Source organism: Etheostoma cragini, chromosome 21 (genome assembly GCF_013103735.1).
Source record: "Etheostoma cragini isolate CJK2018 chromosome 21, CSU_Ecrag_1.0, whole genome shotgun sequence".
NCBI classification, from domain to species: domain Eukaryota; kingdom Metazoa; phylum Chordata; class Actinopteri; order Perciformes; family Percidae; genus Etheostoma; species Etheostoma cragini.
Window position 1 is genome coordinate 7023583 of NC_048427.1, and position 25400 is coordinate 7048982.

The following is a 25400-nucleotide window of genomic DNA, read 5'->3' on the forward strand; positions in this document are numbered from 1 at the left end:
GGCATGAAAATTTTACTTTATGATTTTTTCTAACATTAACATGTATTCCCCCAGCCTGCCTGTGGTCCCCCAGTGGCTAGAAATGGTGGTAGTTGTAAACCGAGCCCTGGGTATCTTGCTCTGCCTTTGAGAAAATGAAAGCTCAAATGGGCCGATCTGGAATCTTGCCCCTTATGATGCCAGATCCATCCAGTTTGGACTCCACTGCTGCCTTACAGTATTAGCTCAACGGCAGCATTTTTCCCACATTTCTTTCAACTTTATTGTATAATTGATTCATTCCACTGTTTGGTTCTGTTACTGAGCTCAACTCACAGTGAGCCTTATCTTGAATATTGTTACTTTCCAAATTATATTTTAATCCAATAAAGAAAAGTCTGATTGATTATTAGTACAACAATAAACATCTGTTTATTTAGAAAAGTAATGAAACCAAGTAAGCAGAAATAAATTATGTGAGTGAAGGCTCTAATCTCTCCCTTAACTGTTTCTCCCTCTCCTCTCCCTCTCGCTCTCCTCTCCTCTCCTCTCCTCTCCTCTCCTCTCCTCTCCTCTCCTCTCCTCTCCTCTCCTCTCCTCTCCTCTCGCTCTCTCGTTTCCATTCGGTTGAAGCAGCAGCAGTAGCAGTCTTGTATGTGGATCCCTGGCAAGAGGGCAGCAGCAGCAGCTTCAGGAGATACATCCCAGACCAAACTGCCTGAGCAACATGGTCGTTTTAAGAACCGCCGCTTGCCTGTGCATGCTGGTGGGCTTCTCGCTTCAGGTGGACGTGAAAAGTGGGAAAGAGGCAGGAAAAGCCGGGAATTTCATGGAAGATGAGCAATGGCTGTCAACCATCTCCCAGTACGGGCGTAAGATCAAACACTGGAATCGCTTCAGAGACGTGAGTGGTGTATTTAGTGTACTTAAGCGTGCTGTCGCATCTCATCTGGTGGTGCTTTAGATGCTTTCTGCGAAGGTAACACGGGTTGTTTTCTCAGGTGATTTTGTGCACAGTTGACCGTCGCTCCGAAGTGCATAGACGCGATATGAGCAGTTTGTGGTAGCCTACAGAAAAAGATTACAAGGGTATGTTCATATAATCTATCGTAGGTGATAAGAAACGCGTGCACCACGCTTTTCTTTTCAGCAGGGTGTCTATTCTCTCTATATGCTATTCCTTAACAGCCTTTGAATGCCTGGTTCATATGTATGGTTGAATTGACACTTTCATCCGTGGTGCTTTTTATGTGAGATTGAATAAAATACAAACTTAAAGGAAATCAATCACACATCTATCATTGGCCCAAGTCATTCCAAACTCCCTCTGGGTAAATGTGATATTCCAAACTGTGTCTGTATTCACTGATCAATACCCATTGATCTGCCATATTGCACATATACATTATGTAGGGCTCACTGTGAGGAGGCTTCCAGAGCTTTCACACCACACACAAGACATTGCTCGGAAATTACCTAAATCACAAATATCAAGTATAAGGGAGCAAACATTTCTTATTCTCATGTGCAATGTTTATTTGTTTATTCTCTTCAGCCATAACTATTCACTTGAAGTAAATTAACTCATGGATTTGTCCTTAATCATTTTATGAATCTCCTACTGACCTTAATTAAACTCAAACATTTTGAGCATTTTTTCTCATTTCCTAGATTAACAGATAAACCGAGAATATAAACAAATGAAAACAATCCTGAACGCAAGGCTTATCGCAATATTAAGTAATAATTGTCTATAAAGTTTAACAAAAAATGATAACATTTTATGAAGTTCAACCAACCAGTCAGCCCACTAGCCCATTCTACGACTGGGTGATCCTATTGATTAAATCGTCTATCTCTTCACAATAGGAATACAGGCCTAATTTATATTGTAACACAATAAACTTAAGGAAATTCAGTTGATAAACCATTAGTAGATAAAATAACCAAACGGGAGTGTTTGTTTTTTTGCTTAATCAATATTAATTACCTGAGAAAATGATAAAGAATACATTGCACCATTGCCCACAATGGTTACCTCCCTGGTACCCAAAGACAGAACACATGGCGTGAATCAGGAGTCAATTAGCAACGGCTTAGATCCAAGCCTCTACCTTGACAACCAGACATACTGTTTGATGTCACTGCTGAGGAATATCACCTCAGAGTCTTATCAATGTGGGCCAGACAGCTGCATTACCTTTAACCACGCTCTGTGGCATGCAGGAATCTGCCCAACTAAGCTGGACCCCCCCCCCCCCGGCTTGTTGGAGCATTTTTTATTGAATTGCAAATTTGTGTTGTCGTGCAAATTTGAATATGATCTTGGCTGGTTTTTGGAGTGGTTTGCCTCACCTTCTACTTGGATTGGTGCTGGACTGACGAGGGGGGGGGGGGGGTTATGTGGGGCTTTTTTGTGGCATGTTGGGGGCATGTACCCGCACTATCCTGAGAAGATTTGTTTGAAATTTCTAGAAGTTGGGTATTAGATCAATTTAATTTAGTTTCTGAATTTGATACATGTAAAATGTTGGAGAAAATCCCCACCTCGTGATATTCACAACACCTAAAAAAATGCACTGCATATTGCAGCTTGGTGACATTCATGTTGTTAACAATGACGGGGGTGGATGGAGGTGGTGATTGGAGGACCCAAAACTGGGCTCAAAAAATATATGGGAGGATTATAGGATAAACATACTGTATTTACTATGTGTACTGTGTCTACTGGCTTTAACTATAATCGAGTACTAGATTAATAGTTTTGTCTACAAAACGTCGACCACATTTTACATAGCAGTGAAATCTTCAAATTGCTTGATTTTTTTCCTTGAAACATTCTGCCAAATAGTTAAATATAAATTGAAATATTTGATTCCTTGATTGTCAAACTCATTATTAAATTGACTAATCAATTCATATTAAGTATTTCCTCGCTTGTGTCCGTGAAAGGTATTCACCCCACTGACTTTTTATTGGTTTACAACTTTGGATCTCAGTGGATTAATTAGTCTTCTCTGCAACTGATCATTAGAGAAAGTCTCTTAAATGTCAAAGTGAAAACAATTCTGTTTCATTCAAATTGAATTAATGTGCTGTTATCCACATTTGTTAAACATTAGAAGAAACCCTAAAAAGTCACAGTTGGGGGATGGATACCTTTTATGTTGTGTGTGTGTGTTTTTGTATCATATGTGCGTCCGATATTTAGTCCACACACTGGTGTTCTTGTATATCCCTTTTTTTAGATACAGTGTGTTACTTGAGCGTTTTGCTCTGGGACAAGATGCACAACATGCTTGTTAGCGGTTGGTGTAGATTTTGCTAGCATCAGAAAGTTTGTCCTTTCCGGTCTCTCCATGTGAAGCTCATCAAAAAATCAAGGCAATGTTAATGTTGAACCTGATGAGGAGACAGACAGCCGAGTTGGCTTTGTTCTGCTTACAAAGGACTGTTCTGTGCAGTATCAGACAGTGAAATACACCATCAGAAATGCAAAGGGGGGGGGGTGTATTTGTTTACTAGCTGTCCAGGCAAACAGGTGGTGTGAAATTTTCAAACTGCATCTTAAAAAATCACTATGGGGGCTATATATTTAGGAATGGCAGTTTGAGTGATCTGGTGTTTTAAGTGGACCAGTGTACACAAGATTATCTAGCATTGAGACATAATGAGAAACTTTGAAAGGAAGAACAATAAGACCAAAATCTGCAGAGGCAGGTGGTGTCGGGGTAATCAACAACATGTTACAGGGTGTTATACGAGCACCATTATGACTGGCATCATTGTTAAAGCTGTAATCATGGCGCACTGCGAATGTTAGGACGTTGAATCTCTCTATGTTGATTCCCCTGCATTCAAGTTTGCACAGAATTCCCCCACACAAAGCAGGCCAACAGGTTACAAATGTCCACAAATTCAGCTTGGCTGCAATTAGCTGGTTGCACTTTCCTGAATAAGGTCATCCCTTAAAACGCTTCTTTGACTTCTTAATGTATTTCTTCCCCTCCCCAACACAAGTTCCCCTTTGCATTCTGATGCGTTGTGTGGATCTGTTCAGTGGGAACTCGTGAACAATAACTTGCTGTTCATTCACGGCCATCTCTCTGAGCAATGCAAAGAGGGAACTCATTAAGGAGCTGTGCAGCCTTTAAGCCATCCACAGAGAGCTGTTTAAGGGTTGCACCTGCTCTACTGCCTGCTACATTTTTAATGAGGAAAATTGCTACGTCCTTCTCAGGTAAATGGCTCCTCAGCCATTTCAATTGTTAAGATTATCACAGATTGAGTAGAAATACATGAGTCATTGTTAACCTTGTTGGTGCGTGTAAATTAATTTGATTAATACAAAATTTGATTGCAGTTACACTTACATTTTACTCCGGTCTCTCAGCATGCCTAAATCTACCTCAATATTTTGAAGGAATATAAAGAAAGACAAAATAACTGCAATGTTGTATTCACTCTACACGTAGGCCTATAAGCTTGTTGGTTGCAACTGAGAATTAGTTTCAACTTACTGTATGTTGTGATTTTAACAATAAAATGTTGAAAAATAATAAAACAAGTCTACAACCATGCTTCAGCTCTGTGAAGCTTTACATAGAGAGCATTGCTTTCAGGTATAATGTTTACTATGTTAACCATCTTAGTTTAGCGTGTTAGCGTGCCAAGATGAACTAGTAGCACTTGACACAAAGTCAGTTTATGGGAAAGCCCTTAGTTTTAGGTTAGGTATTTGGTCATAAGCCAAAGTATTTGACCATTTCTTTTTTTTTTTAACCTGATGATAGATAATTGATTTGATATTGATAGATATTTTTGATATTTGAGTTGGCAAGCCATTTTCCATTGTAAACATGTTAGCAAGCTGGCGTTTAGCTAATAGCACTGTTTTAGTCTTGTTTCAATTATATGATGTCAAATAATAGTGATCAACAGATCCTAGACACTGAGATGACACCTTAAGATTGCATGTTTTGTCCAAAAATAAAAAACAAAGAGCAGCAAATCCTAAGCTAAAATTTAAAATTTAATTATCTATTATTATTATTTAATTTTCTGTTGATTTAAACATACTTTAGCCAATGACATGTAAGCACTTTATATGGCAACACATACAGGACGACAAGCAGGTTGGAAGAACAAATTGAGCTCTAAAAGGCAACCTGATGCTTCACCCAACTATGGATCAGAGTCATTATTTATCCGTGCTGCTGTGACCGAGATGATGGCGATGATGGCTTTGGCTTGGTCACTGATCCTACATCAACACAGCTCTTCTGTGGGAGCTCTTAGACAAATGAAAGACCATGCTTGGGTACACTCTGTTTTTCTGCGGAACATGATTCAGTTGCATCCTAAGTGACACTGAGCTCCGTTACTTAGCTCCGTTAAAGACACGCTGCCAGCTGTGGGTTTTTCTGTTCCTGTCATGAACCTCAGCCATTTATTAACCTCCCACATAGGCTTACAGCCCATGTAATTACGGGTTTGAAACAGAAAATAGCTAATTAGAGCAAGAGGACAGTATGCAATTGTAGAAAATATGATAATGAGGCTTTTTTCAATTAAAAGTGAACAGTAATGCAGGGGTTGAAAAATTAAGACGAAACCATAACAGTTAAATGGGCTAATAGTTATCTGTATTTTGTCTGAAGATCAGCCCATCGAATTAACTGTGGAATCTGTGGAAATCTGCTTGTTGCACACTAATGAGATCGAAATGGTGGAAAGAGACGCTTTCTTGTCCTCATTTCATTACCATGCATGTCTTTTACTGGAGGTGAATGTCATGGGAGGGGGGGTTGCTGCAAGTCTTTGGACTGCACAGATACGATTCACAGTAGAAACGGAAGAAAAGATCCTGTTGGCTTCCCAACACAAGCGTGGGAGGTTCCTAATTGAGTGGAGAGGCTGTTGTGTGTCGTTGCTCCTGTGGAATAGCTCTGCTAGTCGGAAAACAGTTCATGCTTTGCAAAAACGCGAAAGAACCACTGAGAGAAGCTCAGGAAAGCTTTTTCATAGGAATGTTACACAGCACACAGCTTGTCCAAACACACAAAATCCCTTTTCTTTTTTTATGGCTGAGCACAAGGACGCTACTTGCTGTGACAGGACAGCACACATAGATTAATGTGTTTATAATAGAGCATAGCTGCAGCTACTACACCACCGGCATTGACGGCCTGAATTCCATCATTTTTCTAGCCGTTAACTTCTCTGTGAGTTCCTAAAATGTCGGGCTGAATAATTAGCTGTTCCAAGGTTCTTCTTCTGGCTCTATTGTTCATGCATTATTTATAGTGGCATCTGTCTGAGAGTTCTCTCTGTACTGGTGAAGCTCCTCTATGCCTTGCTGCAGGCAGTGTGATATATGCTGCCACTCTGCTTCTGTGTCTGTCTTCATTCATGGCTGTAATAATGGCACACCCAATACTCAATCAATGATCCAGCTTTTTAGCAAACACAGACTTAAATCAATGATTATAAAGTGTTATAAAGTGTTGTAAAGATCTGATACAGTGTTTGGTTTTTTTTATAGTTTACTGGATCGCCTTTTTGTGTCTTTTAGAAAAAGCTAGGCTTTTTGGGGTGTATCATGAATACACAAATACACAAGAAACAAAAAATCTTAACATTAAGACTTGCTAATTACTACTAAACATGTTGGCGCTGGAGGAAAAGTCAGGAAATCCCCAAAGTTGGATGACTTCACTCATTGGACAAAATGAATGCCTTTACCAAATTTCACAGCAATCCATCAAATTGAGATATTTTAAATGTTGAGATATTTCAGTCTGGACCAAATCGCCCGACCCTTGAAGCATACTGCTGCCTGCCTGGCTAAAAAACTAAAAAAAATCTATAATACACAGAAAAAATGAAAGGAAAAGGCCCAAAAAGATAATAACAAAGATGAATGTTCATACTGAAAGACATTACTTTTTACATTTAATGTGGGATGTGATCTGGTAACAGGCTCCAGTCTGAAGAGGCTCTGTATAGACTTATGCTATTCAGATCATTTTAGGTCTTTATGAGATGATTGGCCCTTCTTTAGATTCACTAAAACTGGCTGAGGCTCTTCTGAGAAATGTATTTCACAGGTTTTTTAAATAAAATGATAAATAATAATAATAATAATAATAATAATAGGTTTATTTGAAATAGCACCTTTTACAGACAAAGTCACAAAGTACTTCACAAGATAAGCATTTGCGTAAATACAGTACAGTCCAACAGAAAATAAACATTGGGAAGAAAGAAAATAATTTCCAAATGATCATTGAAAATTATTTCAATGATTTAAACCTTTTGTAAAAGTTTACAAACAATACAGTACAATCCAACAGCAAAAAACAAGGTAAAGATAATAAGAAACCAACCTGTATTTAATGTCACCTGGAAATTCATCTTCCCCTTGACAATGACATCCCTATCTGTTTATCTGCGATTACATTTATTATCGCTGACAGACACCAGTCAAAAACCTCCGTTTATCCTTCGCTGGGTAAACAAGCTTCACCAGCTGAAATCCCTCTCTGTTACTCGAGTGGAAATTATTAACGAAAACAAACCCTGCAAACAAAACTGTGCATACATTAGCCAGGTGGAAATATATTTAGGCTGCATAAAAGTGCTGCCCTGAATATATTCAGGACTGCCTGAGGCGTTTTCATGTTTTTGATAGATGTGTGTTTGGTGGCACCGTTCTAAGTTGGCTGGGACCGAGCTGCACTAAAGACATTGTCTGAGCAAACACAGCCATATCGCTTATGTTCAGTAACAATAGGTGTAATAATGCAAGGTGCTCAGGTTCAACCTGGCATTGATAGATTTTTTTGCTTTAGGCTACAAATCACTCACTGTTAAAACAGCAGGGCAAGTACTGTACAATTATAGTGCGTTCCATTTACCTTGGAGCTCAAAAGACCAAGCTATGAATGACCTCACACCCCAGTTAAACGCGTTCCATTTACCAGTCAGATTTTCATTTTTTTCATAGCCATGTTAACCATAGTTAGCAATGTCGGTTTATGTGTTTTTAACACATTACGCTGTTTTTGTGCATAGAGCAGAGTAACAACATGTCCGCAGTTCTATGGACAGCGTGTACGACTGATTAAGTGAGACACAAATATGCCAGAAGTGCCTATAACTGTATGTTTCTACAGCTTTCACAACTATTGATTCACAGAGCAGCCATGTTGGATTGTGGCTCGGGATACTTGGTGGTTGCCTGAGTTCCGAGCTCAAAAATCTGAGGTCAGAGGGCATGTTTCCGACTTTGACCTTCGAAAATTATAGTAGAAATGGAACACACTTATAGGCCAGGCAGCTACGAACACTTTGAGGACATGCTCTTGCCGGGGCAGAATCAGCCTCTTACTGTCTTATGATGTTTGATTTTAATGTTGGACAAGACGGGCGCTTATTTGTCTTCTGCTTTACTGTCCTAGAGCTGCGTGTGAAGAAGCAGCGAGCGCTGAGCCTCCTTGCTGTATTAACTGACAGCAAGAGGGAGGTGTCAAGGACAGGCTTGGAAGGGTCTGTGATCCGGTCTGTGTTCAAGCTGTATTTAGTATGTGTGGCATGTGGTGGATATATTTGTTTACATAGAGCGTGGGAGAGAGACAGAGACTGTTGATTTGTTGAGTTGGCAGGGTAATGGATACACACTACAAAGTCATATTGAAATGACCTTAATCAAGCAAATCGTATAGCAAGGATAGGGCGGAGAGCTAAAACATTAATCGTTTTTTTCTCAGTTGAAAGAACTCTACAGAATCTCATTTATGTGTGATGTAGTCCATCCTAAAGCCATAACGTGACATCTCAATGAGGTTCCCTGTTGCACTGTAATATCCCGCTGCCACTGCGGGAGATAAGCATAATCAGCAGTCACAACAACCCAATTTGTACTCATTGCCATGGCAGAGAGAGGGAATTAAACGTAATCAGTCAGCTAGCATATTTAACTTAGCTACCCCTGTGAGCTGTCTCATGCAGAGCCCTGCAGCATTTCAATTGGGATGGTTATCATCATTATCTTCTCTAAACCATGCTGCTGGTCTCTAAACTCATGTCTGTGATAGTTGTAAAAGAGCTCTGCAGCTCTAGTGGACTTCTCATTGGAGTCTAATTAATTCAAACAGCAAACACAATAATTATTGCAAGCACAGATAGATGGTGAAAAATCTATATCATAATCAGAATTTTGGGAGATTTGCTGAACACGCATGCTGACAGTGCACTAGAGCATGCTCAATTGGATACAAAGCTGCTCAGTACAACAAAAATCTTTACACAGGTCTTAATGCCAACCTTCCTACTTTAGGGACACTCAGCCCCAAACGTATTAGTTTCTACTAAAGATATGCATCTTTAAAAACAAGTTACACATTTTATAGTCTTATTTTATAAAGAAGGCTCTGTAATAGTTTATAGCAAATGGACAGGAGTGAACACAGCATTTCTTGGGAATTATTTTCAATGGCAGATTAATCCACATGTTGTGCCCCGGTGAGGATTTTACAGGAGAAGAACAGTGTGTGTTGGGTTTTCTTCCAGACCTTTGAATCGCCGTCCACATCTTTGATTTGTTCAGTGGTTTAAAGTAAACCCACTGACGCTAACAACTGACCAATCAGAGCTTTGTAGACAGGATTAAGAATGCGGCTGCTATCTTGCTGCATAACTAGCTAGCCCCATTGCTACATCCAAAAAAAATAGCAAGAGAAAAGATGTCCTCAAGCGTGGATGTGATAAACACAGCTGTGGACGTTGGTTTCAGAAATAACCTTTAAGTGGTATATTTTCAAATAAGCTAACAGTGACAACAACACATTGAAAACATTGAACATTATGTATTTGTCCAGATGAAAGAATAATGTGCCTCGGCTACTGATAAAAATAATGATGAAAAGGATAATTGCAAGTCAAGATACAAAATTAGATATCTAAATTATAAATATCTTACAGTAGCCAATAGATGACATACAAAAAACAGGTATAAACATTGACCATACAATGATAAAAAAGTCTGAAAACACTGTCCTGATACTTTATGGTTGGCTTGTTCTTCCTTGCTGTTTTTATATAGTTTATTGATGATTAAATATAGGATTTATAAAAAGAAGTAGACTAGAATCTGTTCCTAAAATGTCTGTTTATGAACTGAAATTTTCCAAATCAATCACAACTTTGTGATAACCAACTCATGAAGTTAACTTGTATTTTAAGTAGTACAACCTGCAGGGCTTGTTTTTCCTCTACAGGGAAACAAAGTCAGCTTTTTAGAGTCTGTTAGAGTGGAATTTGTTTTCAAAGCCTCCGCTACATTCAATATTGATTTAAGTTTCCGGCATTAAATAAGAATGCCAACACCAAAAAAGATCTAAGGTTATTAATTTATTAATGTATGCTGATAACTTTTTGTTTTTGCAGATCAATACTGATGAGTCTAGCTACAACAAAGTGTAAATAACACAGCGCTATTTATTTGTGTTATTGTACTTTTGTTTCTGTGGAGCCACATGCTTCAGCTTTTCTTAAAATGGGTTTTTCATCTCATCGTATGCAGAAGCAAAGACGGCCCTGTATAAGCTCCAAGCTCCCTGGGGCATCTGTGTGGAGTTCAACCTGAAGGCTTGGCTTCTCTCTTTCTTCTTCTTTGTTTTGCAAATGGGGGGGTGGGGGGGGATGTAGGGAGCACGAAGATGCTGCAAAGACTCAGCTGTTCCAGGGTTCTGCTTGGCTCAGCAGTGGGGTTCAACAGAATCCATTTTTCTGCATCCACGCCATCCTCCTCCTCTTCAATTACTGCAACTATCAGAGCATGCAATGCCTTGATACAACTGTGGAGTCTGCAACAGAAAAGCTAGCCTGGCCGGCCGCTGTTTGATGTGTCGCTTCATCAGTGATTGGGAGACCGCAGCTAACGGCCTCCGGAGAATGAAAAAGGTTCATTTTTGTGATGCAACTTTTTGAAATGTGGTCTTATTAATGTGGTCTTATTAGCCAAAGGCAGCAGTTTAGAGAAGTTCGGAGTGTTTTCAGAATCTTGTTTCGGGCTGAAAAGATACTCTTATGCTGAACACACCTAAACAGCCTGTGACTTGATAAATAGCGCCATTGCAAGTTGGTTAAATCATCTGCATTTTTTTAGCGAGAGCCAAACTCAATAGTCAGCCTAGTAGTCAGCCTAATTAATTACACATTTAAGCGCAGTTCAAATGTTTCAGATGGATGCACGCTTGACAGTAGGCTACTTTGTGGCTCGGGCAGAGAGACGTGCCCTTCAGTGTGCAGAGATGGCTGCAGAATATTCTCCGTACTGTACTGCATTGCAGGCAGGCGTCTTACCTTGTGAAACAACATGTGTCCTTCGCCAGGCAGGCCCCGGAGCACTCCTGCTCGGATGATCAGTTTGATCCAGCTCTTTGCTGCTGGGCTGCGACTTAATCCCATAATGCTCCAGCATTTTGTTGCAATCGAGACACCCCAATTTTTTCCCTGGGTTTCTTATTTTCATTAAAGTAAGACGAAAACTCTCATGCTTCTCTCATATACACAGGATGTAATCACGTTAAACAGTCTGTGATACAGAAACTGATACTGTCAGAGCAAATATGGTGTAGATATCTCAGACCTCTCACAGTTCAATAAGAATAAACCAAGAAGTTACACATGGGCAGGAACCACATGTGTCGGTATGTGGAATCGATGTGAAAGTATATATTTGATGTATGGCTCGTGTTCAAATGAAAACTCAATTTTTTGCCAATCTCAAGCCAGTGGGCTAAGGCAGAAAGACACACAGCGTCATTTTGGAACACTCTAATGTATTTCTAAGTGGTTCAATCTGTGGTGGGTCTGCACCATTAGTGTCTTTCCCATTTCTCTGGCGATTTCAAAGACGGCAGGGTACAAACAGAGCGAGACTCTGCCACTCAGGCCCCAGCATGCTGAATTGGGGCGCCATAATGACATGGCAAAGGCGAGATGCCCTCCTGCTGCTCCCTGGTAACTACAGAGACACAGAGGGTGGAATGTAGATTCACGACGGCCTCTGCCTGTGTGCCCTTTAGTGGCGATTTATTGTAGGCAGAGAGATGTAGCTAATTCAGCAACATTAATCAGGCAAAGCACATTACTGGGCAAATGACCGGCTGGGGGAATGATGAGCTGACAATGTCCTGCCAGTCAGAGAGGCAGACACACCTCAGTGGTCTGATAGGATGACACAGCCTGGGCCCAGAGCAGAGCAATCAGCTGAGGAAAGCCTCTCGCAGGTCTCCATTCATTACAGACATGACCTGGATCCTCAGTCCATCCATCAGCCTGTGTTTATCCAGTCGTTGCCAGAGTAAATGACTTCATGAAGCTAGATAAATGACAACTGGAGGAAATGCAAAATGTTCGGATCATCATTTAACCTCTAACTCATATCCTGCTGCTTTAGTGATGTCTTCACTGCAAATATTGCCCTTGGAATATCAAGAGAATATTGCAGAGGATGAAGCATGCATGTTATTGTTCTGAAAGACTGGTTTCATCTTTAACCCTCATGTTGTCCTCAGGTCAAATTGACCCCTTTTCCTATATTAATGTTCTTTTTAATTACCTAAAATAACATGATTGATTCCACAAAACGCTCTTTGGCAAGTACACATCTCTATTTTTATTAATTTTGGGGTGTCTAATTCAATTTTATAGCATTGAAAAAACACTGAAGTGGTTTGGAAATAGTGTTGGAAAAAGTTGACATATTCCAGTCAGTGATTATCTATCAGCATCCATTCCTTTAATTTAAGTCTAAATAATTTCTAGCTTCTACTTTTCCAACTCAAACAGTAGGTATAATTACCTATAATTGAGGTTTCTTGACCATAAATTTCAAAAATAACTGTAAAAGTAAAGTTAATAAGTTAGTGTTACGTAGTGTTGAAAATTTCAAACAAATGACAAATATTGAAAAAAAAAGTGTTCAAAAAAGGGACAATAAAGTAAGAAAAATTTAAAAACATTGATAAATGCGTCAACAAAAGTGTATGAACAAAAAAAAATTTAATGTGAGAGTAGAGTTCAGCAATCTGGGTTTATTTTATTTTTTCAGAGATATTTTAACCCTTTATTTTTGACAGGACAGCTGAAGATATGAAAGGGGAGAGAGAGGGGGAAGGACATGCAGCAAAGGACCGCAGGTCAAAGTCAAACCCATCCCAGCTGCATCGAGGAGTAAACCTCTATATGTGGACGGCCGCTCTACAAACTGAGTCATCTGGCTGCCTGCAATCTGGGTTTTTTAAGATGGTACCAACACTTAGCAATCTGTCGCTAGATCCAAATCAGGGTCAAAATGAATAAAGTTCTACATGCTGATTGGCTGATGACAGCCATGGTTTCAAGACAATACATGAAGCTAAAGCCAGCAAAGGTCACACAATCCACCTACCAGCGCCTCTAAAGATCACTAATGAACATATTATATCTTGTTTGTTTATCCCGTACAAAAACCAAAGTGTAAAAACTGCAATTGGCATTTGGATTAAGCTAGTCTAACTGTTTTGAGTCTTTGTGCTAAGATAAGCTAACCAGCTGCTGCCTGTGGCTTCATATTTACTGTACAAACCCATCTAAAACATGTTTCCTGAAATGTCTGAAGTGTCCTCTAGAAACCCAGACTGTACAGGTCCTGTCACATTACAGGGACAGATGAGCTGCAGTGACGGAGTGAGCTGGCTTGCACGCACGTGATGGATGATTGCAGCAGGGCGAGGAGATGCAGATTCTCGCTGTGACATTTCTTCTTCTCTGTGAGCATTTCTCCGACAAGCTGAAGGGAGTTTGTGCTTCGGCAACTTCTCTTGATATCTTTGCTTGTTAAATTTTTGTTTTCTTTGGAGATGTATACTCCCTCCATTCTTAGATTACTACTTAGTTTGCATTCTGCATCAAGCATGGATGGCGTTGTTGACCTCTAACACTTCAGCAGTGGATAAACACGTGTAAACATTACAGATCAACACCACTTTTTCAGGTACCAGTTACACAACAGTATCTGCTGATACTAGTTTTTTTCTTTATTCTACTAAGATGTTTAAGCCATAATCACCTATTTGCTGGAACTAAATATCACATGTTTTAAGATACATGACTCCTGTAAGCGGAGTGTGACTTAAATAGCTCAGAGCTTGTTAGCTTGGAGCACCAAGATATTACACTCACATTTGAGCTCCAAACACCTTCATTTTCCAATGAATTGTTTGTTGGTTGTGTGGACAGTCATAATACCATCTATTCAGAGAGGAAATGTCAGTCTTTGGCTTCGACTTAACACTTGAATGCAAAAAGCTTGCTGCGGAGGAGACTAGATTTGGTTGGCCATAGATATTAACTAATGCTATAGTCTGTGTAATTTTTCTGTCATGAATAATTAATACCATAATCAGGATTTGCATAACGTCTCTTTAAACAGGATGCACACTTTCAGTTGCAGCTGATGTGATAAACATCTTACACCCAGCTCAGTATCTGAAGGAATTGTGTCTGTATTAGATGATTCCTCGCATTCCGACTTACGTCGAGTGCAACGTCCAGTGCCTATGCAAGGAGTGAGGTGCAGTAGATAAGGTTAGGCTGTTGGATGAATGTGTAACATGCAGGAAACCAGAGTTTGCACCCATCACACCTTTAATTAATGCTTGAGTTTTTCACCTTGACCAAGTGTTTTAGTTGCCTAACCCTGACCATACCTTAATTTTGATTTATCATCCATAACCGGAATCTTTTCCTAACCTTGGCCATACACAGATCGTAGAAGTCTTAACTTTGCAATCTTGTGTAATGCAGGGTTTTGTCACTGACTAGGCCACCTTAACATCCCATTTTTTTATTTTAGTGTTTTAAATGTTTTTCTGCTATCCAATCTAGTGTTTTTGCTATTATCACAACAACACTGAGTATTTAAATGGAGCATCACTCTTCAGCTCACATACTCCAACAGCAGAGCAATTTTCTTGCACAACGCGACACAGACATGAAGTTAAATGGTTTAAGAGTCAACTTTCCCCTGTGGCTGTCATGCAGAGCTGGGATGTGAACATCTTGGTGTCAGTGTTAAGGATGTGTGCATGTGCTTGTGTGTTGCAGTGGGTGACGTTGGGGTTGGGTGGTTCAGGGTTTTTTGGGGGTATTTGTGTCACCAGCAGACGGGGCTTGGTCGAGGTGAGGTAGACGTTAACTCGGAAGAGCGCAGTCAGGCTTGCAGCCAAATGCTGTCAGCAAGCGGTCCAGGAGGAGCAGTCGCAGCATCTGGATAGTCAAGCTCCATTAGCCTCCCTGCTCTGTTTTACACTGGCTGCCATTTGAGCCTTGTTGACAAATGGCAGAAGAGGTGGTGTGTGTGATATGAATCACATAACTCAGGGGACCTCCACCATGAATATCATCCCCCTTGCTCCCTGATCTTTCCCCTCGTTCCTCCCTCTTTTCTGGGCTTTGGCAGCAGCCGAGCTGGGATTCAGTGAGACAGCATTAGCTCTCAACCTTGGTGAAGGACTAAATGCAGCCTCAGCCTGGTGTCCTTGCTGTCACACTGCTGCTGGGAGAAGATAAGCACTTCAGCCTTTAGGACATTCAGTAGGACTCCCACCGGCCCCTTGCAGCACTGAGAGCTGGGTAATTGCAGAAGTACCGCGAATAATTACAAAAATAATCGTTGCATCTGACACGTGACATGCTACAGAAGTATCTTGGATTGGGAAGGCAGTCGTTTTGTATGATTTTTTTTTTTGATACTCTACGTTTTTACTCCGGTATTTGAAAAAAACTATTCTTAGCATTTTTTTTCAATTATTTTAAACATGAAAGTTCACAGATGCAGCTTTAACCTTTAAAATTTCATGTAAAAAGAAGAAGTCATTTGATGCTGCAGGGGAGATGTTTACATTTCATTTGACAAATTACAAGTTTCTATTTCTTCTTCTCCTGTCACAGAAATCCAGCAGATTTTGAAGACTAACAGTGATATTTCCTCTCATATATGTGGCATCTGGACATTTTCATTGTTACAGAGCAAAATATTTACCTCTAAGAAACATTCTCCGAGGTGAAATCTTGGGTCCTGCTGTGGCTCGGTTATGAATTCTTGCTTTAGCCTTTTAAAGCCATTCGCTGTTTTTTTGGCTTGTCCTTGTGCGGCCTGTAAATTGATCATAGTGATTTATTAGTAGACAGCTATGGCTGTGTGTTTGTGTGTGTGTGTGTGTGTGTGTGTGTGTATAAGTATTAGGTTCATTTACTGGGTTGAGTTGCTGAAATAAACCATGCAGTGCTATATTTCTCTCAAACACCAAAGCATTGAATGATGAAACGCACGGGGAGGCTGCGGTGGGTATTGATGTGTAATGCCCTTGGACCGAAGCCAAGACGGTGTAATGGAATGAAAGGAAAGCAGTCACTCCCCTGTTAACTCAAGGTTATACTTTACAGGAGCTATATCTGCCTGTGTTGTCAATGGTACGCTTAGTAAATGCACTCTGTGTCTGCTGCAACCATAAAGAACATCTAAATCACATCTGCCTGTTGACTTTGAAGATTGACAACAATTTGCCTGTATTTTTTCAAGGGCGATGCTGTATGTCAAGGCTTATCCACAACTTTCTGAGCTGGCAGGAGGCTGGCATTGGCAGTTGCTTGTAAACTCAGCCACATAATGAGCCCTTAGCGTTTGGTACTACTGCCAGATCGTAGAAGTCCCAGTGGATCATCCTTGTTAATAGGCGATCCTAATCCTCTGTGAATGTCTTATGCTGTCCCCCGAGAGGAGCGAGACTAAGGCATGTATTTGCAATCAGCGTGCATTAGGGGGCTGACAGTTTAACTGCTGCCATAGCTGTAATAAACCAATCCACTGTTTGCATGCTGAACACAAGCAAAATTAAAACTGTGAAGTGTTTTGTTTTTATCTCTAACAATGGCTCTCTCTTTCTTTCTCCCCCACTGCTTGTTGTCATTGCCACAGGAAGTTGAGGTTAGTGTCTCTTTTGTAAATTTCTTGACTTCTCTTTTTGACTTAACTGTAAGGTGTTACCTGACTTTTGAGGAAGAGCTTATTTTGTCTAAAGCATTAAAATACATATAATTTGTGATTGTCTAGAGTGTGTATTTGACTACAACTCAAAGGTGAAAAGCATTGCAATATAAAGACAAAGGACATTAGAAACAGTAAGACTTAAAACATAAATAACATCAAATTCAAACAACTGCTTTCTAGAAAATAAGTACATAAAAACCAAAATATGGTTCATCGGACTTTTTACACTCACAGCGATCAATTCATGGTAATAAAAAACACAAAAACTAACCCCTTTACTCCTCACCCTGTGAACAGTATTGGCCCATTGCCTTCAGCTATACTTGTTCGGCTTGACTTGAGAGCTCAGGCTCGGTGTCCCCCAAGCAGAATAAGACCGAGCTAAACTGAACAGACCTGATCCTCAGGGTCCTCTCTGGGCCTTGTGCCGAGTAGTAACTGCTTTATAGTTGATCCTCTCTGTCCTGACACAGAGAGAAATGGGTCAGGATGGATACAGCAGGGGGAGGCTGAGTTTGTATTATTGTTCCAGTGCAACACTTAAAGAAACTGTTTGACATTTTGGGAAAATTGCTTACTCACTTTCTCTAGACATTAGAGTGGTATCAATCGTCTCATTTAACTCTAGACAAAGAAAGCGTATTTCCCAAAAGGTTGAACTATTCCCTTCTTGAGTTAATCTAAAAATCTCCAAACTTTTGACAGCAACAGTATATTATAATAATAATATACTGGCAAAAATCAAATAAATGTAATGCTTAAATGGATAAATAAAAAAAGCTATGGAAATGTCTTTTTTAGAGTCATTTCAAGTTATAGACCGAATGGCAGAGCAGATTTGAAAAAAAAATATCAAGTGTGGCAGGGTTTACATTTTCATGATGTAAATTGTGGGAGCAAAAGCAGTATCCGCTCCAAATATCGTCTGAAGAAAATCGATTATTAATTTTTAATAAAGAAGACATAGGTCAGCTAGCCTGATCTCCTCAGCCGGGAGGCTGCTCACTGACTCACATGAAAACCATTCTGCTGAAATGTAACTGTGCATCACACCTAGCGGTGCATTTAAAGGTTAAAACTGGACAGACCAAGACAACTACTTTTTAGTCTCTTGTTCAAAACATAAATCTGAAACAAAGATAAGAGAAGCCTTTATTTATCCCCAAGAGGGAAAATTAGGTGTCAGCAGCACAATAAACTGAGCAGATAAAGGACACAGCAGCATAACGGGAAAAAGTAGAACAACAACATATATTTAAAAAAAAAAGGTTAAGTTGATCAAAGAGAATTTGACTGGACATGTACGTTATTATCTTGACAGACACTCCACAACTTAATGGAATTTAAGAAAAATTTGGAAAGTATAAATGAATGTTGTCAGCAAAAGCACAACATTTTATAACGATAGCCACGAATGGCATGTGCGAGTGGTAAATATAAGCTCTTTTTTTTGCATTGAATCATTATTTTGTGGCTGTGTAAGCACTTGGTTACACTTCTGTTAGAAGTTTAAGTATTTATTTTCACTTAAAAATAAAAACAAAGATAAATCCTAAAGTTTTCTCAATATGATAATTCACTTTTTAAAACCCATCTATTCAACATAAGAGCTGAATATATTTGAATTGCTAAAATCAATCTCACATTGAAATTCACGGTGTCATTCATGGTGTGTAGCAACTTCTGTGTTATCTTCCTCCATTATTTATGCCCTTCTGAATTCTCATTAAGCATGGGTTCAAGAGCATCTTTCCTCCATTGTGTTGCTTAACATGAATTATTTAATCCATTAATGCAAATATATTTTCTTTCCAGGATGACTACATCAAAAACATGGAGGAGAACATGGGCTCTGATGAAAGTAAGTCTGATTTTATCTGATTAGAAAAGATTTTTATGGACACATCAGGATCGCTGTGTGGTTTCATTTCAATTTTCGTGTTTTCCACTTACAGCCTCAGTGTATGCTACTGTTCTAAATGCAGACACAGTTTGCAAGACTTTTAATATTTAAATGGCTTGACTCACAGCCAGTTCATCTGCAAAGAAAAAAAATATTTCAGATTCTACCAGCATAATCAATGCTAAGTGCTGTCCGCCTTCATACAACTGCTCCATATAATGAAATAGTGTGGCGCACATTTTCGAAGTGCTGCCTTTTCTTAATTGCAGCAGTTGTCTGAGGTCATCCAGTGTGTGGTGAGCGCTGGTCTGGAGTGTCAGAGCTTGTGAAGGGTGAGAACACAGTTTTGATTCAGGAAAGGAGAGTCTGAGCCTTCAGAGGGATCCATTAGTTTGAAAAGCCTGCTATAATTGCCTTTGTTGCTGAGGGCTCAACTCCAAACTCCCTCCAGACTCCATTAACCTCCATAGGGGTTTCAAGTTGGAAATAAATATCTTACCGTTAGAAAGTCAGCTGTGGAGGAGGGATGACGACCATGTGAAAATGGTGAATATGGTTATTTCAGTCCGAGTTTAACAGAAATTAAAAATTATAATTAAAAAAAAGACTGATAGAATGCTGACGTTTTGTAATCTATTAAATTGAGGCAAAAAAAATCATAGTATCAGGGCCCCTGGATAGCTCACGTGGTTGAGCGTGTGCCCCATGAGCAAAGGCTCAGTCCCTGATGAAGCGGTCATAGGTTTGATTCCGACCTGCGGCCATTTGCTGCATGTCATTCCCACTCTCTCCATTTTCACAAATCCAGCTGTCCAGTATAATTAAGGCCTAATTAATACTACAATATGACTTAAAGAGTAATAGTCAGTGATATTTGATAATCATGAACACAAGTAGCCTATAAATAAAAAAATTAACTCATAGTCCCTATATAAAAACAAGAGGTATTTCCCTAATTAGTACCCCAAAAAACAGTTCAATATTGTAAAAAAAAAAAAAAATTGTGATTGTTGTTTCAGCAACAACAGTCACACTTTATCTGAACTACAGATTAAGCTAGTCAAATGCTAACTGTTCAGTGGTGATAATGAAGTAGGAATCATTTCACAGTTCAGGTTAAAAAGATACTATTTATTCATGTTGTAGCTAATCAAGCATGTCATTAGGGTTAGCAGTGTTTTCCTGTTGCGAGTTTAGTGTGAGAGGTCGGGTGTAGCGCCCCACCCACACTGCCTCACTTGAAAGACATTGAAGACTTGCCTCAATGGAGAAAGATGTGAGAGGAATCAGCAAAAGACGTTCTCCCGGTCATCTGTTCATGCAACGGGGAATAACTAATGTAGTCTCAGAAAAACGCCTCGCTTGCTGTAGTGTGGGCGATGCTCATTTGAATACTATTGATTTCATCCCCGTCTTAACTCCCACTGGGACTAATTCTGCAGAGTTAATTGATCAAGGTCCTCTTCGTTGTAAATTTAACAAGACAGCAAAAAACGCGAGAGTGTGTACATGCAAGCTCTGGGTAGAACAAAAGACCTAATAGGACACCTCAGACCCCTCCAGTGAGCTGTTTGAGATGTCAGCTCGGCTCTGCACAGTGTTTTAGGGCCATTTCAAAACAATAAGGTGCCTACTGCTCTGATTTTGCAAAAGAGCTGGCATGTTAGTCATTGACATCTTTTATTTTAGCCGATAAATCAAACTTCTCTTATACCTCGTTAAACATGTTGACTGTGACTTTCATTATGCTTCCAATCAAACTTCTCTTATACCTGGGGAAACATGTTGACTGTGACTTTCATTATGCTTCCAATCAAACTTCTCTTATATCTGGGGAAACATGTTGACTGTGACTTTCATTATGCTTCCAATCAAACTTCTCTTATATCTGGGGAAACATGTTGACTGGGACTTTCATTATGCTTCCATTCAACAACTTTAACAACAAAATGATTTAGACAATGTGTTATAAGAATTGGAGGTATTGTAACCTCTCTTGTTAAAATGAAATCCTTTCACAGCTTTATTGGAGTTAAATAAAAGCTGCAGGCGGCTTTAACACAGCGACCACCAATTAAATCAAGGCACAAAACAGTCTTCAAAGATGACAGTAATTCCAAATCCAGTTGAAACTAATTTACTTTCTTATGCTTTTAGTATTCATCAGAGCTTAATCTTTTCAGTTTTAGACGGGTGCTACTTTTTCTTGGCAGGTCTTCTGCAGATTTTCTTTTTTTTTTTGTATTCCAGTTCCACTAAATTACTTTATTAAATGCACACTCTGACAATTTAAATGTAAAATTTGATGAAGGCCTTTGATGCAGGATTCTGTTCAACTGCAAGCTGTCATGCATAGAGAAGAACTCAGACAGCTGAGGGGAAAAGCTGATCACAGATGAAAAAATCAGTCTTGTTATGTCAGTTTTTTAATGCTGCCCTATTAATAATAATAATAGTACACATGCTGCACACATGCTTGGTGCAGTCCCATCCCCTTTGTTGACATGATTACAGGCGGATTTAAGACCCACAATGGCCTTAAAATTCAGGCCCTGCACTGAAATGTCATAGTAGCACAATATAAAAAACCCACTTGCAGAGCATGCAAGTTGGAAAACACACTTGATCTTAAATGCAAACTAAATTGTGTTTGAATTTCATTTTCAGTATGTAGGAGTCGGAGATTACTGTGTGAGGAACATGTTTGGTCTTCAGCTGTTGCTTGGAGGCAGACTTGATATCTTAAAACACTGAACATGGGAGCAATGAGAGACATCACCATCTAAACACCATCTGTTTCTGTGGCAACATACATTAAATTAATTAAATTAAAGTATATTTTAAAGTGAGATTTTAGATTGCGGATGAACATTCAATAGCCATAACATATGGCTGTTTATAAAGTTATCTATATTTTGACTAAAACCCCCTGAACTAAGAGGCGTAGAAGCAGATTTCTTTCAATTCCTGGATTATCTAAAATTATCTGTATAAAACACCACCGTTTAATTCAAAGTTTCTATAATCAATATTTTTATATTTACAAGGGACCAAATGACTGTAATGTAATTCTGAAAGGGGTCGCTTGTAGTGACCAACAGGGATGAGCGTTTTATCATTTTTCTACTCTTTTTTTTGATTCTCTGGCCCACAACTTGACCGTTTTGATTCATTCTCGCTAAAAAAGAAATCTCTAAAAATCCACTTCCACAAAAATACTCATGTACTGCACAGAACCAAACAGCCGATAGTCAGTTAGCTTCTTGCTGGTGAACATAGCGGAGCATTTAGCATCTTAAAGAATCATATATTTTCCTCAAGAGGTGGTGGAGACCTAGTCTTGCATTGCCATACCTATCTCCACAGCGCTGTAGAGTGAAAGAAACTCTCTGGGTGGTTTGCAATTCTTTAAACCAATCACATTCATCTTGGGTGGCGCTAAACTTCGGACACCACATGGGAGCAATGAGAGACATCACCATCTAAACACCATCTGTTTCTGTGCTTTGGTGGTTCTGCAAATATTCACGGGAAGGAACTTGTTTTGGTGGAGCATTTGCACACCTCAAAAGAAAACGGCAGTTTACAGTTCTGTTCAGTTATTGTAAGTTTTTGCAAAACCCTTATCACCACCCCTTCACAAATTTCATCTACTCTTCACTCAATATTAGCCTAAAAAATAGTTCATTTGCCTTTTCTATTCCAGTTTTTCTGTTGTTGGTCATCAAATTCCTGTAAGTGTGGCCATTTGGACAGAAATCACAAAAACTCTTGGATTTAGTGCAATTAAAACCACACGTAGATTACATGTGCACATACAGTATCTAGGATCCTGCAAAACTTGATGACATTTAATCTACAGGTGGACTTGCAGCAATTTAATTAACTATGAAATAATCAAAAAATAATAATATTCCTAGAAAGGATATTCTCCAAAAATCAAGCAGAGCCATGCTATTCCTCAAAAGATATTAGATGTGTGTATAATGTTTTGTCACTGAATAAGTGTATTTTATCCAGATTACGATCCACATTTTCTACTAATAAACTTAAGCATAAAGTAGATTGCAGAGCAGTGATAATGGTATGTGTGGATACACACATACCCCGAGTGCTTCCTCACATATTCAGACTGTAGAGAGCATGACTCACTGCACGATCTATAATAATAAAGTGGCACAGAAGAAAGTGTTAATAGTTAAAGCTATATTACACCTCTAAACAAATCATTAAGTTGTTTTCCCTGCACCCATAAAATGTGATGGTTCATGACAGGAACTGTTATCAAAATGAAATGTTAAACTTTGTACTCTGATAGAAACCACCAACAAAATACATTGTGACAGTCTCTGTAAGATAAACCAGAAGAAAGCCTGAGGAAAAACCTGAGTGATGAGTTACTACAGAGAACTGTCTTTGCTGTCTTTATTCTAAATAAATAGTCAAAATGAGATTTATGGTGACAGTTTAATGTGAATTTTGGGGAAGTTTTATTTCCAAAATCCAAAGAGAAATAGCGGAGGTATAGTCTATATATTGTTACTAGGGTTAAATTGTGACAGAGCAGAAAACCTGTTTGAACAGTCAGTGGTCCCAAAACATTTTATATTGAATAGCTTTGAAGTTTCATTCAGCTGCCTTTGTCTTTGAGCTTCTCTGCTGAGCCTACGTCTTGCAATTTTTATTACAGATGAACAGATTTTTAATTTAATTCTAATAGACGGCAAAAAACAATCCCTGTGCCATACTGATTTGTTTTCTTATTGACTATTTGCTAGTTATTGCCACTGACGTGAGTCAAGCTTGTTTAGGAGCTTCTAGCTTATTTCTATTCGAACACAGCTGAAGTCCTGCTCCATAGCAATTGTTTTATGAAGATCACCACAGGGTTTCTTAATATTTATGTGAAGATGAACTGTGGGATTCTTTTGTGCTAAGTTATTACTGCACTGGCTTGTCATTTTTAATGTTTCAGGCTTTTATAAAAACTAACACATAACAAAATCTAAGTGCAGTGACAATTGAAAAAAAGTGAAAAGACATACCTTTGCTAAAGCTGAACAGCCCTCTTTATTTGTTATTATTCATAATTACAAACTGTTTACAAATTTGCATCTATATCCAGATATGCATCAAAATGCATATGCATGTGATAAATATACCACATTTGTATTAATGCAAGTTCAGAACTTTAACAAAAGAATATTGAAATATTAAAACATCCTGCACTGTTTAAGAGTAACTGCACCCAGGCTAATCCTGCTTGGCCTTGAGAACTTGTGGTGACAACATGCTTTTTTCCATACCAGTGATGTAGCGGGGCACTATCCGGTTATTTAGCTGCTGGTTGCATCTTCAAAGACAAGTTCTTGATCCCACAGACATCATCTGTCTGGAGTTTTAGAGCTCTGATAACTTTAATAAATTGACCCCCACCAATTAGACTTGTGGTCAGACTTCCCTGTGATTGCAAGCTGTTCATTATAAAAACCAAAAGTCCTGTCGCAAAGAAAGTAAAATTGGTTTAAAGAGGGCAAAGCTGTCGTTTTGACGCATATCAAGTGGGTTAAAGTAGACTTATTCCACCAAACTGTGAATACTTTAAAATGTGGAATGGTGAAATACATTTGTGTGCAATGTTATGAATATTTAGTTTAGAATATTTTATTTTGCAAAGGTGCACTGTTTTTCCATTGAAAAAATTTTTCCCCGTAAGGTTTGTGAAGAAAACAAATGGGGGCTAGTTCACTCAGAATCTTGTCTGAATGAGGCTATGAGATACCCTGCTGTCCTAACAGACAAATCAACAGGACCAAACACGTAACTTCCATATTGAAAAGGCACAAAGCCTCATATTTTTGGATTCCTTAAGCGTTGTCGTCCCCCATACCTCCCTGATGTACCATCAAAGTATCACCTAGTCTCTGGATTTGCAGTAAATCTGGCTGGCAGCCACCTTGTCTGTTGACCATGTTGACTACAAAGCAGCTGCTTAAAGCTGACTCAGGATTTCACAGCTTAAATATCTCTCGCCGACTGCCGCTCGCCACTCACCACTCACCACTCACTCTTAAATGTATCTGTGCCTGTGAGTTTTCCGAGGCCTCTCCGGCAAGGCAGCAAATGGGCCGGGACGGTGTGACATCCAGTTTCAGTTGGCATTGACCACAGACTGAGGAAGGTGAAGGGCATGGTTCTATTTCCATCTCAGTCTATCAGTGGAAAAGAGGGTGGCATTGAAGAGTTCAACTCTCCAAAGATAGACATGATGGAGGATGGAGGTGCTGGTGAGGGAGGGAAGAGGATATAAAGAAAGGAAACGTGTAAGACAAAGATGTAGTGTGTGTGTGTGTGTGTGTGTGTGTGTGTGTGTGTGTGTGTGTGTGAGAGAGAGAGAGAGAGAGAGAGAGAGAGAGA

The 25400-nt window shown here is 39.3% G+C and overlaps 1 protein-coding gene across 1 annotated transcript in view; it reads left to right on the top strand.

The window, feature by feature from the left end:
• The first annotated feature begins 604 nt into the window (after positions 1-604).
• Positions 605-25400, top strand: part of LOC117936800 (testican-2-like) — a 37050-nt gene continuing 12254 nt past the window's right edge. Inside the window, exons 1-3 of the mRNA XM_034860176.1 lie at positions 605-883; positions 17009-17017; positions 18896-18941. Of these exons, the coding sequence (XP_034716067.1) occupies positions 707-883; positions 17009-17017; positions 18896-18941 (232 nt within the window). The 5' untranslated portion in view covers positions 605-706. The remainder of the gene's footprint in view (positions 884-17008; positions 17018-18895; positions 18942-25400) is intronic.